General features: G+C 34.2%; 1 protein-coding gene across 2 annotated transcripts; it reads right to left on the reverse strand.

Moving 5' to 3' along the window:
* Nucleotides 1–1,910: 1,910 nt before the first annotated feature.
* LOC142640397 (protein HESO1-like) lies at nucleotides 1,911–13,890 on the reverse strand. Of its 2 annotated transcripts, XM_075814466.1 has the most exons (10): nucleotides 13,677–13,890; nucleotides 12,838–12,984; nucleotides 9,715–9,828; nucleotides 9,623–9,670; nucleotides 8,362–8,537; nucleotides 8,181–8,282; nucleotides 5,036–5,105; nucleotides 3,594–3,718; nucleotides 2,734–2,841; nucleotides 1,911–2,618 (listed from the first exon to the last, which is right to left on the reverse strand). In XM_075814466.1, the coding sequence occupies exons 2-10, from the start codon at nucleotides 12,974–12,976 to the stop codon at nucleotides 2,133–2,135; spliced, it is 1,368 nt and encodes a 455-aa protein (XP_075670581.1). In that variant the 5' UTR covers nucleotides 12,977–12,984; nucleotides 13,677–13,890; the 3' UTR covers nucleotides 1,911–2,132. The 2 variants fall into 2 exon arrangements, with proteins under 2 accessions (XP_075670581.1, XP_075670580.1); XM_075814465.1 differs by lacking the exons at nucleotides 9,623–9,670; nucleotides 9,715–9,828 and having other exon boundaries at nucleotides 13,677–13,870.
* Between the last annotated feature and the right edge of the window lie 1,492 nt (nucleotides 13,891–15,382).

Genomic DNA, 15,382 nt, shown 5'->3' on the forward strand with positions numbered 1-15,382 from the left:
ATAAATGCTTGGTGTGCACATTGAATATTCATTTTACGAAAAACACGTGGGACAACCTAAATTTATTTAAACTTGTATGTGTGAATATATATTGATATTTTGAGAATTATGAATAGATTATTTATGTGAGCATCTTGAATATGTTTTGAAAACCTATGGCAAGTCGTGATTAAAAAGCTCAGTATTGTGTTAGTCCTTAGCAAGGGACGGTCCCAGAAAAGGGGACAGTGCACATTTGGTAGCTCCTTAGCAAGGGAGTATACTATTGAGGATCCAAAAAGGAAGCTCCTTAGCAAGGGAGTGCACCTTTAGGTTCCAAAGGAACCATCCTTAAGAAAGGGAATGAAAAGGAGGTTCCAGTCCTAGAAAAGGGGATAGCACAACCTTGTCAACGGGGCGTAAACGTTGACCACGAGTAAAGTCTAGGAAATTGTGTTTGTGATGGTATCGATATATATATATACACTATGATACCTCACTATATAAAGATTATTATTTCTTTTATATGAAATATTTGATGATAAAATATTGATGAGGTATGAGTAATGAATTGTTTGTAAGAATTATTTTTTAAAAGGTTGTTCCCACACCCCCAATGTTAGTGAATTCCACTTATTGAGTTATCTCACCCCCCCTTTATTTCCCCTTACAGATACATTAGATGGATTATTGGAGTAGAGATTCTTGGAAGTCAGCAGTTACAAATTATTTTGTAGGACTGAAGATTTTATTTTTACTTTTATGATATTAAACATTGTACTGGAGAATTTTTTTTGAGGATGTTTTAATTTTTGGTAGATTAGAGCTCTGACATTTGTGATGAAATTTTTAGGTTACTGGATTCTTTTATTTAATATTTTTATAAATTTTTCAGATTAAATAGAATTTTATTACTTATGATTTTTGGGGCGTTACAACTAGCCATGTCTATTTCCCTTACTTCCATTAGCACTCCTCAGTCCTCACACTCTGAAGAAAAACAGGGACGTGGGAATATGGAGGAGAATTTTCTTATCTAGTAAAACAGACACTTCTCAGTTCTCATTTAATGCCTTCTTTTTTTTTGTTGGGACACATGATTTCGCATTAATTACTGTCGATAGAAGTGTGGGAATGAATACCATCCCTATCTCCAAGAGGCTCACTATCACAGTGCCACCTTCTTGAATTTACACCTTCTTGAATTTACGACTAAATGGTCTAAGTTCAAATCTTCACTCCCCACTAAAAAAAAATAAAAATACCATCACATGTCAAAGAGAAAAACTGCCAGTTGTGCATCTAATATTGGTAGACTCACCATAAGTGTTTCTTTGGGACCGTAGTTTCGAATAACTTATTTGAATATTATTTATCAAAATATATAGTTTTGATTTTTTTTAATATTCTAAAAAAAGCTAATAGGTAAATTATTTTTAAGAAAGTTTTGTTAAATATAATATATATATATATATATATATATATATATATATATATATATATTACTCGGATGACATTTTGTATTTCTAACTTTGGTCCATTAAAAATAAGAATCGTTTCTAGTTTAACTAAACAACCCCCCCCCCCCCCCTAAAAGAGGAACCAAGCTAGGAATACAACATGTGACGTAGTGGGAAGAAGAAAGAAGCTTGGTTTTTTTTTTTTTGGATTTGGGGGGGGGGGGGGGGAATTGTTGAACTTACATTTGCATTTAATAAAGTCCTCCTTTAAATTGATCCCACAATCATAATTTTGCACCATAATATCAATATGATGGGGCACCATGTTACCTTTAATTGGTTAGTCTCTCTTCTCTTTTTTTCCCCTCAATTGATAAGGTGATTGAACCCTAGGATATCTTTGTTGAAAATATCATAAGATGCTAAGTGTCAACCAATTGAGTTATAAGAATCTTGACAAATATGTTTCTATTAGTTTAAAGAGGTCCACTAGTCCAGCCTTTTCCATTAAATAATAATAATGGTCGAACATATGAAAACATTTATAAATAGGCAATCAAATCTGTTAGAATTATGGTTAAGTGATTAAACTCACCATTTCCTAATAGTTTAAGCTTTTGGGACAATCGATAATTTAACATGGTATCAGAGCAGCTGTAAAAATCCATTTAAATAATCATAAGCTGGAGAAACCTATCTATCAGATTTTGGTCTCCACCTGTGCTGGCCTTGATGGTGATGTGCCGTGGCAGTTCCTGTCAAGTTTGGATTGTTAGAACAGCTTTCTAACCTCAAGTTCTGAAATTGGTTCCAAGTTTTTGACTGATATTGTTCGTTCATGTTCAAAGTTTCTGTCTTGATTGGATTGTAAGAACAGCTTTCTAGCCTCAAGTTCTGAAATTGGGTCTGAGTTTCTGACTGTAATTTCACATTCCTGTACACTTGTGGACGTGTTAGGTGGGTATGGTAGCCCCCAACACTAGAAGCTGGATTCCTAAGACCTGCCCTGGCAATAATATCCTGTGATACTTGTGGTCGAAAAAGTCTGGCAAGCAGAAAATCCTCATTCTGAGAAGCTGAAATAACCGAACTCATCTCAAATGCTTTAGTTATCCTTGCCAATCCACTTTTGCAAACAGCCCTCGCGGAATTTTCTTGCTGATCAAAAGGATCCTCAATCTAACCAGCCATCCAATAATTAAATCAGTAGCAGTGGCAGCAGTAATAATAGTATTGTATGAAGTGTGAGAGTTAACAATAATGTGCATGCGTGTAGAGAGAGAGAGAGAGTTACCAATATTGGCCTAGTTTTGCGCAAACATCTTGTATTGCCCCTGAGCTCCCACTTTCCTGTATAGGTACGAATTCCTTCATTTGAGGCCTTGAAACCTATGTTAGAAAACTGCCCCCCCAAAAAAACTATAATCAATACCATTAGGAAGTACATATAATGCCATAGCAGCCATTCTAACCTCAGAATCAGATATGGGGAAGATACCAGGGAAACTTCAACAAACTATTATAGAAAAGGGCACTTCCCAAGTATATAAACATCTGGACTCTGGGGCATAATGATGCAGGAAAATCAAGAGGAAAATAGAAGAATAAAAAATTAAAAGGATAACCCTATGAATCAACACTTGGGGTTGCCTAGAATCAGCACCAAGCAAGTAAACTTAGGCATCAGTACCTAAGCTGTTAGGAATCAGCACACAACAATTTGGAAATCTCCAAACTGAAATTGTATTGATCAATCGTCACTATATAAATTAAACCACCTGAAGTTTTTTTATAGAGCTTCCAGGAATAAAAGATCATGTCCATAAAACTCAACAGATAACAATCTAAAATACTAATCCCTTGTTAGAATTGTGTGGTTAAATGATTAAATTCACCATATCTCAATAGCTTAAGCTTTTGGGACAATCGGTAATTAACATTCCTATTTGAACTCAAACTAAAATGAAATCCTAAACTATTCCAACTACATAAGAAACCCAATCCAATAAGGTGTGATGCCCGAAACACTTAATCAGCATTTTAAAATGAATTTATACTATAGATATATACGGTTAATCAAATATATCTCAAACCATATAAATGTCTACAACCAAGATTCTTCATTAAGGTAGAAAGCATGACAGAAATCATCACCTTTTCAAGGAATGAAGTGAAAAGTTCAGACAAAGAACTGTGATTAACTCGTCTAACTTGTCTGAACCTTCTTATATTAGCAGCACATGCTTCTTCCATATGTCTCTCCGCTACAGTTCTCTCACCTGCACAAAGCATGTTGAAATGCAGCAATGCAATGCAAATTGGTGACAAGAGGCATTGAATATAAATGGTATGAAGAGAATTGGATCCCTTGATATATAACATCACTCTCCCCCCCCCCCCCCTCCCCCCTCCTCCTCCCCAAAAAAAGAAACAGTTGTTTTAAAGAACCTGTAATGAACTCAAAATAATGCATCTATCCCGCACATCCATTATAGCCAAGTTGGTCAATCCTCCAATTTTGATAAGGAAAGAAATACCTAATAGCTATATAACTGTAACTTCCAGAAACCCCCCAAAAAGCAAGGAAGCAATCCAATACCATTAATTGAACTCAGACTTTTCCCTCTTTCATTTTCCAAATGTTTCATTCTGCTAGGTAGGTGACTTCTCCCTACCACCATGCTTCAATTCCATCATTGACAAATGCAGATAATCAGTTTGACTCATCCCATCTACAGATATGGATATATTTGAAGAAAAATGAACGCCGGCTAATCAGTGTTTTCATTATATCATAAATATTTTTTCTAATCTATTCCTAATTAATCATGACTTGGTGCCATTTGGTACTCCCAACAACTGTCACATGGGTCATATGGTTAGCACAATCTTTAAAACTACAAATTCTGTTACCAAAGAACATTAAAGTTAAGTTAAATATCAATTAAATTGAGACAAGATTTCTGCTTTCATAAACCAATATGGTGATTAATTTAACTTCAATATCTATGTTAGGACAAAACAATCTGATTCTAGATGGCTCCTCTTCTACGTAAACTGCACCTTTTAGATTACCGTTTACCTCTCTTTCAAGAATAATAGCACTAGTTTTATTACCTATGCCTCACTTACCCTAGTACTTCGCCAAACCAATCGTATGGATTTGATAATAGAAGAGTAAACAAAAACCCCAGTTCCATGACCTTTCGACCACACCACTAAAGTGTAAATGTGGCAGTATAACAATTAGAAACACCAAACCCAAAGCACAGAAAGAGAGAACGTGAATCATATGAACCTTGGACATAAATATATGTTCCTTAGAAACTATTTGACCTGCCCTGTCTTTAGAAAATCCTATTATAAGTGAGGCAAACAAAATAGTCTTTTTCTTTTTCTTTTTTAATTTTCGAATGGCCTTTAAAAACACCCCCCCCCCCCCCCCCCCCAAAAAAAAAGAACATTAGCAGTGCACAAAATAGAAAAAGAAATTAATGTTTTCAGAGAAAAGAGTATAAACCAGCTTACATCTCCACCACTATAAGAATCCAGAACGACATCAATGTTTTGTGCTTAAGATTAAAGATGAAAGATACCTCGAAGATCATCAGCAACATTTCCTTCGTATATATCTTTAAGAGGTGGTAAAATCGCAGGCTCACATGTCTAAAAGAAAACAGTGATAAAGAAAATTAAATCTCCTACCAATTGTCAGAACTCAGAACTGAATAAGTAAATTTCAAAATGCATGGAACCAAAGACAGGAAACTAAACCAACTCAAGAATATATATACATAAATAAAAATATGTAAGTAGGAAGAAGAATATATTGGCATCTCAAAACATGACAAGACGTTTTAATCATAAAAGGAATAAGTTTGATGCAACAGCATGATATCCCAAAAGTTTTTGGCAAACCAGCTCCAAAGCAAACATCTTAAATGCATTCCAAAGAGAAGCAAGTAAATCTCCTTCAAATTTTAACCATTACAAGATAATGTAACACCCTGCAATTTAATCATCTGAATCAAGAATCAATATTAAGTGGTGCACACCCTAAAGAGAGAAATTATAATTTTATGAACATGTTAGGAAGCCTACATGCACAATGACCAAAGAAAGAGGTTATATATAAAAAATAAAATGTTTTCCAGAAGTTCATTTCGTATTTACATGGGTAAGGAAATTGGATGGGATACTTAGCCCAAAGGACCAAGTAGACAAGGGGGAAAGTTATTTAAGTGGGCTTATAGAGATAGAAAGTGAGAATGATCTTAGGCAATTTTAGCAATGGAACCAAACACTAGTTATCATATTAATTTTCCTCTACCTGGCGTCACCAGATTGTTTTCCCTTCCCTCTGTAGCCAACACAACTTCCCCACACTTGTCACCACATTTGTTCTCCTTCACTCTATAGCCAACACAACCTTTACCTCAGTTCAGAATTTATACAACATGTGACCCAACCAAATGCCTAGCTGAATCTTGGAGAAATAAGAAAGGTTGACGTCATTGAGGCAAGTCAATTGAAGTTTTCTAGCAATGCTTTTATAGCCTTGTCTTTGGGAAAGTTAGAAATCATTTGATGTTAGTTCCGTTGGGGTAAGTCAATGGAATCTAATGTTAGTCTCTTGGGCATCTTTGATTTAGAATAGTTTCTGTTGGGTGATGTTCATAGATGTATGGGTGGGTCCATGGAGATGAGAAATCCACTTTCATACTTAATTATAAGATTTGGGAATCATGTGTTTGAGGCTTTTGGCTTATATATTAAACACTGACCTTTAAATCAGATTTGTAATTGCTCTACGAATTACAATTATCTACTGTAGGTTGCACATGATAAGGGCTGTATTATATTTGGTATGTTATGGGTATGGAATACTAATCTTGTATACTAACTGATGAGAATGTGTGGTTAGTTCGAAATTGTCATTGTGTTCAACTAAAGTGCCTAATGTTGTTATGTAATTGGACTTGTCAATTGAATATATATCAGCAGAAGGTTCTCTCCACAAACATATTTGCTACAAGATTCCACTTTATCAATTTATCAAGTATATTAAGTGGTGCAAGGGGAGTATAAGATTTCAAGGGTCAGAGTTGATTGGCTGTTTAAGCATTAACCAACCAGCCTTGGGCTGATTTTGCAATTTCTCTTGAAGTTAAATTGGTTAAATTTTGATGTAGAGGGCTTGGTTTTGAGAAGTCTTGAGATGGGATTGTGAAACCTAGACTTAGTGGTGAATTTTAGAGTTCAATTAGTTGTTTGGGTTTGTTAAAGGAATATGGATAAAAGGAAAATTGGGGGAACTATTTTCATAATGTAATTAGGACCATGAGAATTACAGTATAAATTGATTCTCATTTATAGCAGAAAAATCAGCACTAGGTGACTAGGGTGCCTTAGTTACTAGCACACTATTTCATGGTAGTAGTTAATATTACAATGCATTGTCATGTATGTTAAAGTACCTTTGAATTCAACCTTATAGGCTCTAGCCAGTGACTTTTGGAGAACTCAGTTGTTGGTTTTGCAGGAAGCTTAAGGTAAGCAATATTTGTTAATGTGGAGGTTATCCCAAAAATAGTTTTGACCGTCCAACTAAGGTTATAATGAAGAAATATTTATATTTATGTATACAACTTGTTTCTTACTCTCTAAATATTTGATGTGGATATTATTAAAAGCCTTGATTCCTTGTTTGTTTGAAAATATTGTGGGACGAGCTAAATTTTATATAACTATGTAGGTGTGGATGAGACATTTTAAAAGTGTGAAATTTTATAAAATCATATGGTTTAAGTTTCCATTGCATTTCCTTGAGAAATGTTTTGCTCAATTTTACTCATGATATTTTGAGAAAAGTGATTATGAATACTTTGCAAAATTTCGTTGAAACGTTGTCTTGAGAACTTACTTACTATTGCACAACCCTGTTAAGGGGGTGTAAACATTGACCACAAGTAGAAAGGCCTAGGGAGGAATTTTTAATGTGATTATATTTGATATGTCATGATGTTACTGCTCACAGTAAAATTGTATTGTTATATGACACATTTTTGTGACCATTTTGAAGCAGTAAGATATGTTTTCCCACTATTATTTTATGAAATAATTGCTTTTGAAATCTTGAATGATTGAAAAGTTGTGATTTTGTTAAAAAGGTACTATTTTTGGAAATGGCTCGTCCCCACACCCCATGTTAGTAAATTTCATTTATTGAGTTATCTCACCCCTTTTTATCCCCTCATTTCAGATACTTAGAGGCACTCACAGATTAGAGGTTCCCTGGATGAAGGCAGTTGCAGTCTATTTTTATTGATCTTGAGGGTTTTATATATTGACGGTTTTAAATTATGAACTTGAGGATTATTTCCTTCGGATTTTCGAGGATATCATATTTTTGGATTTGATGTAATACTGGTCCATGAGTAATTTGGACTCTAGGGAGTCTGTCTTTTGTTGATGGAACTTTCTTTTTGTTAGTCTGATGTTTTGTAATTGGGATTAGAGCTCTGACAGTTGGGACATGAATTTTAGAGTAATGGTTCAATTTTTATTTTATTTCGTTATGGATTGTCTCCAATTGAACAGACTAATATTTATGGATTAGATAATTTAAAAAATTATATAGACACAAATACTTATACAGATTGGCCAAGTAGTTATCTCATGCTCTCTAGACCCTGATCAGGTTTGGGACTTGACAAATAATGATCAAGATTCAAGAATTACCTGAAAATGGAAGATCACAAGCAAACAAAGAGAGTATGAATTGAAAGTCCCACTTATTGGAGTCGCATCATTTATCTCATGTGCTTTCGCCCATTCCTTGACCTACACATACTAGAAAGAACGCATCAAATACTATAACTAATCCCACAACAGCAAGTATCAGATTGCTACAAGAACATACCAGTAAAACCATGTCACGAAAGCGCCCATCTATCTCACTGATCCACAACAAGAGTTTTGACTTCATTTGGCTCTCCAGGTTATCAATTGATATATCACAAGAGAAGCCATAATGGCTACTCTTGCATTTTAGAATTGGAACGCTCCCACGGATTAATTGCACCATCTGCCATCGACCTGCAGATCAAAACTGTTATGAACGAAGAAAGAGGCATTGTAATGAAGAATAATCAAACAAAGAAGAACAATGTTGAACCCGTGAAAATTTTGTAAGCTTGCATTACATCATGCATTTATGCTCCTTTCACTTTCCCATAACAAAAAAGTACTACTGAGTTTAAAACTTTAAAGAAAACCTCTGGAGTTTGAAAAGGCAATACAAATGGAACTGAAGCATCCAATTTCGAAAAGATTATTAGAAGGCCACTTTGATTAAGCATCAATGCATCATACACAAACCCTGGTCCCTAGGTTCTAAATTTTCAAAGATTATAGAGTGACCACTCTGACACCATTCACAGATTTGTCTTCACAGTTTCCAAAATAACTTTTTTTAAAGAAGGATACAACAAAGACATAAGCACATGCATAAGGAATGGAAAAAAAAAATGATGAAAAAATTTAAAAAAAAAAGTCATTTCTTTAAGTTCCAACTCCCAACAATGATCCTTTAGATGCAATTAGTTTACTAGTTAAATGCAATGTCCAATACAATGGAATGATATATTTCCAATGTCATATAAAAGCCACTCATAGAATCTTGCACATTTTCAATTACAACCTGGAAAAATGGCCATCAGTGTCTACTGTATAACATTATTACAAACTACACAGAAACTAAACATTCACAACTGGACTGACATGCTAAATAAAGTTTTACTGAATTCTGGAAGAAAAATATTGCAAAAGGTGAAGATAGTACAAGGACTGAAGTTCCCCAATTTGCACTTTATGTTACAGTTCATACATAATTTTCTTTTTTATAATTTCCAGGATTCATAAATACCTTCTGCCCTTATCATAAATTGTCCTGATTGCAAGAGCATGTGTTTCAATACATGCACTAGAGATAAGTAATTACAATAAAGAAATAATTAAAGTTAACAAACAAACAAGATAGATTGTCAAGATATAAGAAACATGGATTTTCTGAAACTTCTATGCTAAAGTAATGAGGCAATACAGAATACAAGCATTCAAGAGAAAGAGAGAAAGGGGGAGGGGGGCAAAACGAAAAATACTTTTACTCAAAAGTAAATTACCTCCCAGCATAGCTTTTTGTAAATCTTCTAGTAAAAATATTTTGCATTCTTTTTCTTCTCTTTTTCTTTTTTTGATAAGCTTTGTTTGCAGCCATTTTCAACATATGAAATATATCCACCCTTGGGTAAATTGATAGAAATATCCATGTCACTCCATCTTGTGAAGAGATTAGACACAAATGACCCAAACGGTTCCACTGCTGCACCTGTTTGAGCCAAGTCATTAATTTAAGTTGTTAATCATAAATTTTTTACCTAATGGCAAGCATTATTCTTTATATAGATAAGACTTAAAAATTCATGATGACTCAACAAATGAAATGTAGTGAAAAAAGAAACCAAAAAGAAAATTTATTTAATTTGATGATCTTTACTATAGGTTTCATGTCTCTTTCAGCTTAAGGAGACAAAGCAAACAATGAAGACAAAGATTTATATGGTGCTAAAAACCTACAGAACTCATGAAAATATGCTTAATTTGACAATCTTTGTAGCATGAATCTTCCTCTTTTCTTTTTTCTCTGGGGACCAAACTACATCGACCCTAACCCAGCCATCCTGTTTCAAGTTAGAAAAGATAGATCCTCTTAATGCCCCGCCTGCATATAGGGAGATAATTTTTTTTGGGTGGGGGTATTAGCGTGCCAGGCAGCTAAGAATTTCCTGTCTCTATGCACATGGAGGTGAAGCTTCCTCACCAAGACCAACATTCAAAAGAACCTCAAGATAATTTGAGACAAGTTTTGTCTATAACACAATAGATACATAGGTTGGGAATTCTACATATGCAACTTAAGTTCCTTAGGGACTTTCTAGATTGGGAGATAGGAGTGATTGAATCAATGGGTCTACTTTATTCCAGGAAGATTTCAAAAGAAATGAAGATTGCTTATTTTGGACTCCAGATGAGAAAGGGCGTGTTTGAGATTATTTTAATTTTGACCTATTTGAAGTGATTTCAGGTAGTTCAATGCCTTTTTCCAAGTGTCAAATTGATTGATTATGAATTGTGATTGATTATTTGACTTCGTGTTTAAAGGGATGTGGTTCGGTATTGTCTCAATTAAGAGGAATGTCCATGCTTGAAGGAGGAAATGCAAGTAAATAAAATTATAAGTTACCACACTAAGCTTCTAAGTAAGATCAAATGCCATTGGATTCCATGTTACTAAGTTATTCAGGATCACACTAAATCTGATTGTAAACAGAGCAATTCAAAGCCTAATCAATCTAAGCAGTAAACATTTTGAAGGTAAAATATACAAAGCAGTGAACAGATCACGGTGTAAGTAAAGATTCTAAACATCAAATCAGACAATGCACTATGGATTAAACAAGACTAACAACTAAAAACATGAATCAAAGTAAAATAAACTTGTATAAACAATATAAACAGTGTAACAAGATTACAAGGAAGCAGTTACAAGCATGAACACATTCTAAAGCCCTATGATCTACGAGAGAATATCCAAAGGAACTAACAATTCAAGAGAAGAATATGATCTCTGTATTAGCAAGTTTGTCAGTAGAGAATGGTGTCATTTTCTTAATAATGAGCTCTATTATACTTGAGGTTCGATGGTTATTGACAGTTGTTCCTTCCACTTGTCTCTCTTTCCTTGGTCCTGAATGACAGTTGTCACAATGTTGGATTCTGCTTTGTAACTTCTAAAAACTGCCTCAATCCCACATACCAGTGCCTTTACAGGTATAACTACCCTTGTGCCACTTGGAATGTCCTTAGCAGATCATGAAATTTTGGACTAGTACCAATAGGGCAGTTTACTGTATGATCCTATTATGAGTGTTTGAGACATGCCAGTATCTGCATTCCCTTAGAAAGGTGGGGGAGGTAGAAAGGTATCTCCTATGGTGGCTTTCTTTGCGTGGACAACAAACTTGGATAATCATATTGAGAGGAAGATGGTGGTTGTTAATAAATGTATAACATGCAAGTGTAGTAAGAGCATCTGCTTCTTCATTGTCCTATAGCTCGTTGTGGTCTGTTGCATTTACAGCTTTTGGAGTGATATGGGTAATGCCAAGGTAGGTGATAGACTTGATGTTTTCATGGAGAGGTCAGAGAGTAGCATTTGGCTGTCATCGAAACCAGGTTGTGTGGCAAGCAACTCCTCGTCGAATCATGTGGAACATTTGGAGAGAGAGTATTCATAGGACTTTTGAAGATGACGAGAAATTGTGCAAGATATTAAGAGAACTTTGTTTGAATATTGCATTATGATTCAAGGGGTTTCATGTAGCTATTTAGTTGACCTCTTTGGACCATATGGATGTTCATTTATAATTCTTTAAGGAAGCTTGAGCTCTCCTTTTTTATAATAAATAAAATATCTTATTGATTAAATAAAAAGTTCTAAGAGCGAGAAGAAGACGGTGCTGAATTTTCCAAATAAAAAGAAAAGTAATTTAATTATTAGTCACACAAAACCAATCACACATGCTTTACAAAAAAAACAAACAAACAAAAACAAAAGTCCAATTTTTACCACACCATCTGCTCAACTATAATGTCAGCTGCCAGCCCCCTCTTCACATTCAAAGGTCCAACTGAGTACCGATTATCCAATAGATATGGGCCAAAAGGTATGTGCTGATGTAAACATTAGTAAATTCAAAACTAACATTTTCAAGATCTTAAAGAAAACCATGACCACTACATCTCAGTGGTGATACATAGCCACCTTGGATCAAACAACATAGGTTATTTTATCAAATGATCCCCCGTCCTCTACACACAGCTCACAAGCCAAGCAGGTTCAACAGCAGCCATGATTCTTTGGCAGGCTTTCTTGCTAATATTATCATAAGATCAATTAATGGCAACTAGAGCACACCTTAAATGCCACCTGACAACCCTTTCAATTGGAACGTTTTTTTTACAAGCCAACTATGTGTTCTTTCACAGCATGAAGGTCAAGCAGACTTAGGATTCCTGAGATCAAGAAGCTTCCCTTTTTTAACATGAACCATTCTAGTGGATGGATCTGTGCATAAAAATTTTAAGGGATATAGAATGGAATCTTTCCATTCCCACCAATTGCATCTTCAATTGCAAATCCTGGAAGATTTATTGATTCTAAGTATGTTTCAAAAGTTGGCAAACACCATACGCAACAGTTTTTAACAGAATCTTATCCCCAAAAAAATAATAATAATCTTTTGAAAGGCCATGAAACTGTGAAAGCACAAATTACCTCTCAAACTTTCCACAGATTCAACGACCCCTCGCAATTCCTTAATGAATTGAGATCTTGTCACCCAATCCTCCTGCAGAGTCTTGAGCACTTCAAGTACTTCCCTTAGAATATGCTCCAATGTATTGCAGGCACTCATTTTTATTTCTGAAAAACATTAGAGATGCAGTTCAATGTGTCAAATATCAAGTGCAAAAATGGCACACAAAAAAAGATAGAAACTGTTTTAAGTTGCCTCTGAAAATGCAAATACCCAATATGAAGAATTTCATCAAAAAAAAAAAACCTCAAAGTCCCTTAATTTACCAACCATAAATTGAGCTTTGAGTATTGCTCACAAAGTGAAGGTGTAAATCATATATCATTTGAGTTCATTGCATCCAACACATAATTTACAACAACAACAAATCTTTAGTCTCAAAAAATTAGTTAGAATTAGAATCGGCCACAATTATTCTTTTACTTCATTATATTCTATCTAAAATCATATATTTTGTTTCATTTGTCGAAATGAAAAATAACATTACAAATAAATTTGGATAGTATAATGATGTAAAACATAAACAGAGGACAAATGAACCAACAATAATTTTTCACATAAGGACCCCTATTTCCTTAATTTCGATTTATCAACAAAAACACATTACTTAAAAACCTATAAACAAATAAAAGTAAATAACTTTACCAAAAAAAAAAAGACAAAACCCCACATCAAAAATTTCCTTAATCATATCAATAGTCATCATACTGACAACAAATAGACACATAATCTTTCAGATTGTTATAAACACCAGAGCAAAAATAGCTTATATCAGAATCATCATCAACAAATGCATTACCTGAAGCTTAGCTGAGACAGTGAGACCCTTTTCGTCCACCGTTTACTAGTTCCAAGTAAGTCAAGGCACCCTATCACAATGCCTTTAAATACCATAATATACTAGTACTGTTATAGACGCAACAAAACTTCACAACAATTTTACAACATTTCTAAATTAACACCCTTAAATATTTAAATTAAAAATTATGGTGGGTCATGTGTGAATTCACATATTAATTTAAAATTATTGTGACATATTTTTTCGTATCCTGCTCGTAATATATCAGTACATACATGATAACGGTGTTGAGAGAGCACAGTAGAGGGGCTGTGCTTGAAGAGAGAGTTTTTCTTTTTCTCGTCCTTTGTGGGGGACCAATACCATTGACGAGGTACTGGAAAGTTTGGAAAAGCAAGAAAGGAAAAGAAAAAGGTGGGTCTATCTTAGAATTGTCCACAGTCCACACTCTCCTCCTCCTCGCTTCAGTCATTGTCTTTGATCAAACAATTACTTTGATTTTTATGACGATTGGAGGAGTGGGGTCTTGGTACTCATCACTCCTCGTTCTCATTGTACTAGGTACTAACCTTGCTTGTCTTATGCGTAGCATTTGATAATGATAAGGTCTGTACAGAAATAAGTAGGCAGTAGCTATGCTTATATTTTCCCTTCCTCCATTAGTACTCCTAACACTATGAAGAAAAAGAGAGACGTAAGAACGTGAAGGAAAATTTTTCCTAGTCCTAGTAAAAAGTACAGACAATTCTCATTTACATTTTTGGTGGGAGGATGAACTCAATGCCGTGTGTTTATATATATACATACAATTATAGTATCTCGCTCTTCGTTCTCGAATTTCACTTCTTAAAATTCAGTCAAGTGCATTTATATATACGCATAGAATTACAGTATTTAGTCTTGTTAACTAAGTTCACCTCTTAAAATTCAGTCACATGACTACATAACTAAAAAATACATTTTCATCATATAAGATCCTTATCCTATCAAATTATTGATGTGTTTTAATTTTTTTTTTATGGGAATTTATTTAAAATATTATTATTATATGTGCATATTGTCTAATTAAACTCCTAAATACTTAAAAATATTTTAATTTATCATAAACCTAAATTAATGATTCAAATTGAAAGTTAAGGAGGGAATTGAAACTCATCCAAAAATTCAATGATTTTTTTATAATAAGGTGTAAAATTAACAACAACAAAAAAATCTCAATCTCTCTCTCTATCGTGGGTGGTCAAAATTTGAGTAAGGGCATTGGAGTAATTTCACGTAGTGAGATCAACACAAAGGATACTACTGAACATAATGTGGATAGTCAATAAAAGAGTAAGGGATATTAAAATTATTTCACATAATAAGACCGCACAAAAATACTACTGATCATAACGATGGTACCATCTCCTTATCATTATCTAAAAGGTTGCATTAAGGTCCACATCAATCATAATTGTATTAATTACTCCACCAACCCCTACTAAGGTTTTACTCCTTATCATTTTAATGCGATGTGGCCTATTTCTTGGTAAGGTTTCAACCAATGGAAAAGAGCGTCTAGGCCGGCATAGTAGGTGTAGACCAATCACATTTATGCATATATAGTTAGAGCATCTACAATGGCTCATGCCAATCCTATCATATTTTACCATCTTAAAAAGTCACTTTATCAATTATACAATACTATTTTATGATACACCAGCACC

The sequence above is a fragment of the Castanea sativa genome, chromosome 6, assembly GCF_040712315.1.
Source record: "Castanea sativa cultivar Marrone di Chiusa Pesio chromosome 6, ASM4071231v1".
In the NCBI taxonomy this organism is placed as follows: domain Eukaryota; kingdom Viridiplantae; phylum Streptophyta; class Magnoliopsida; order Fagales; family Fagaceae; genus Castanea; species Castanea sativa.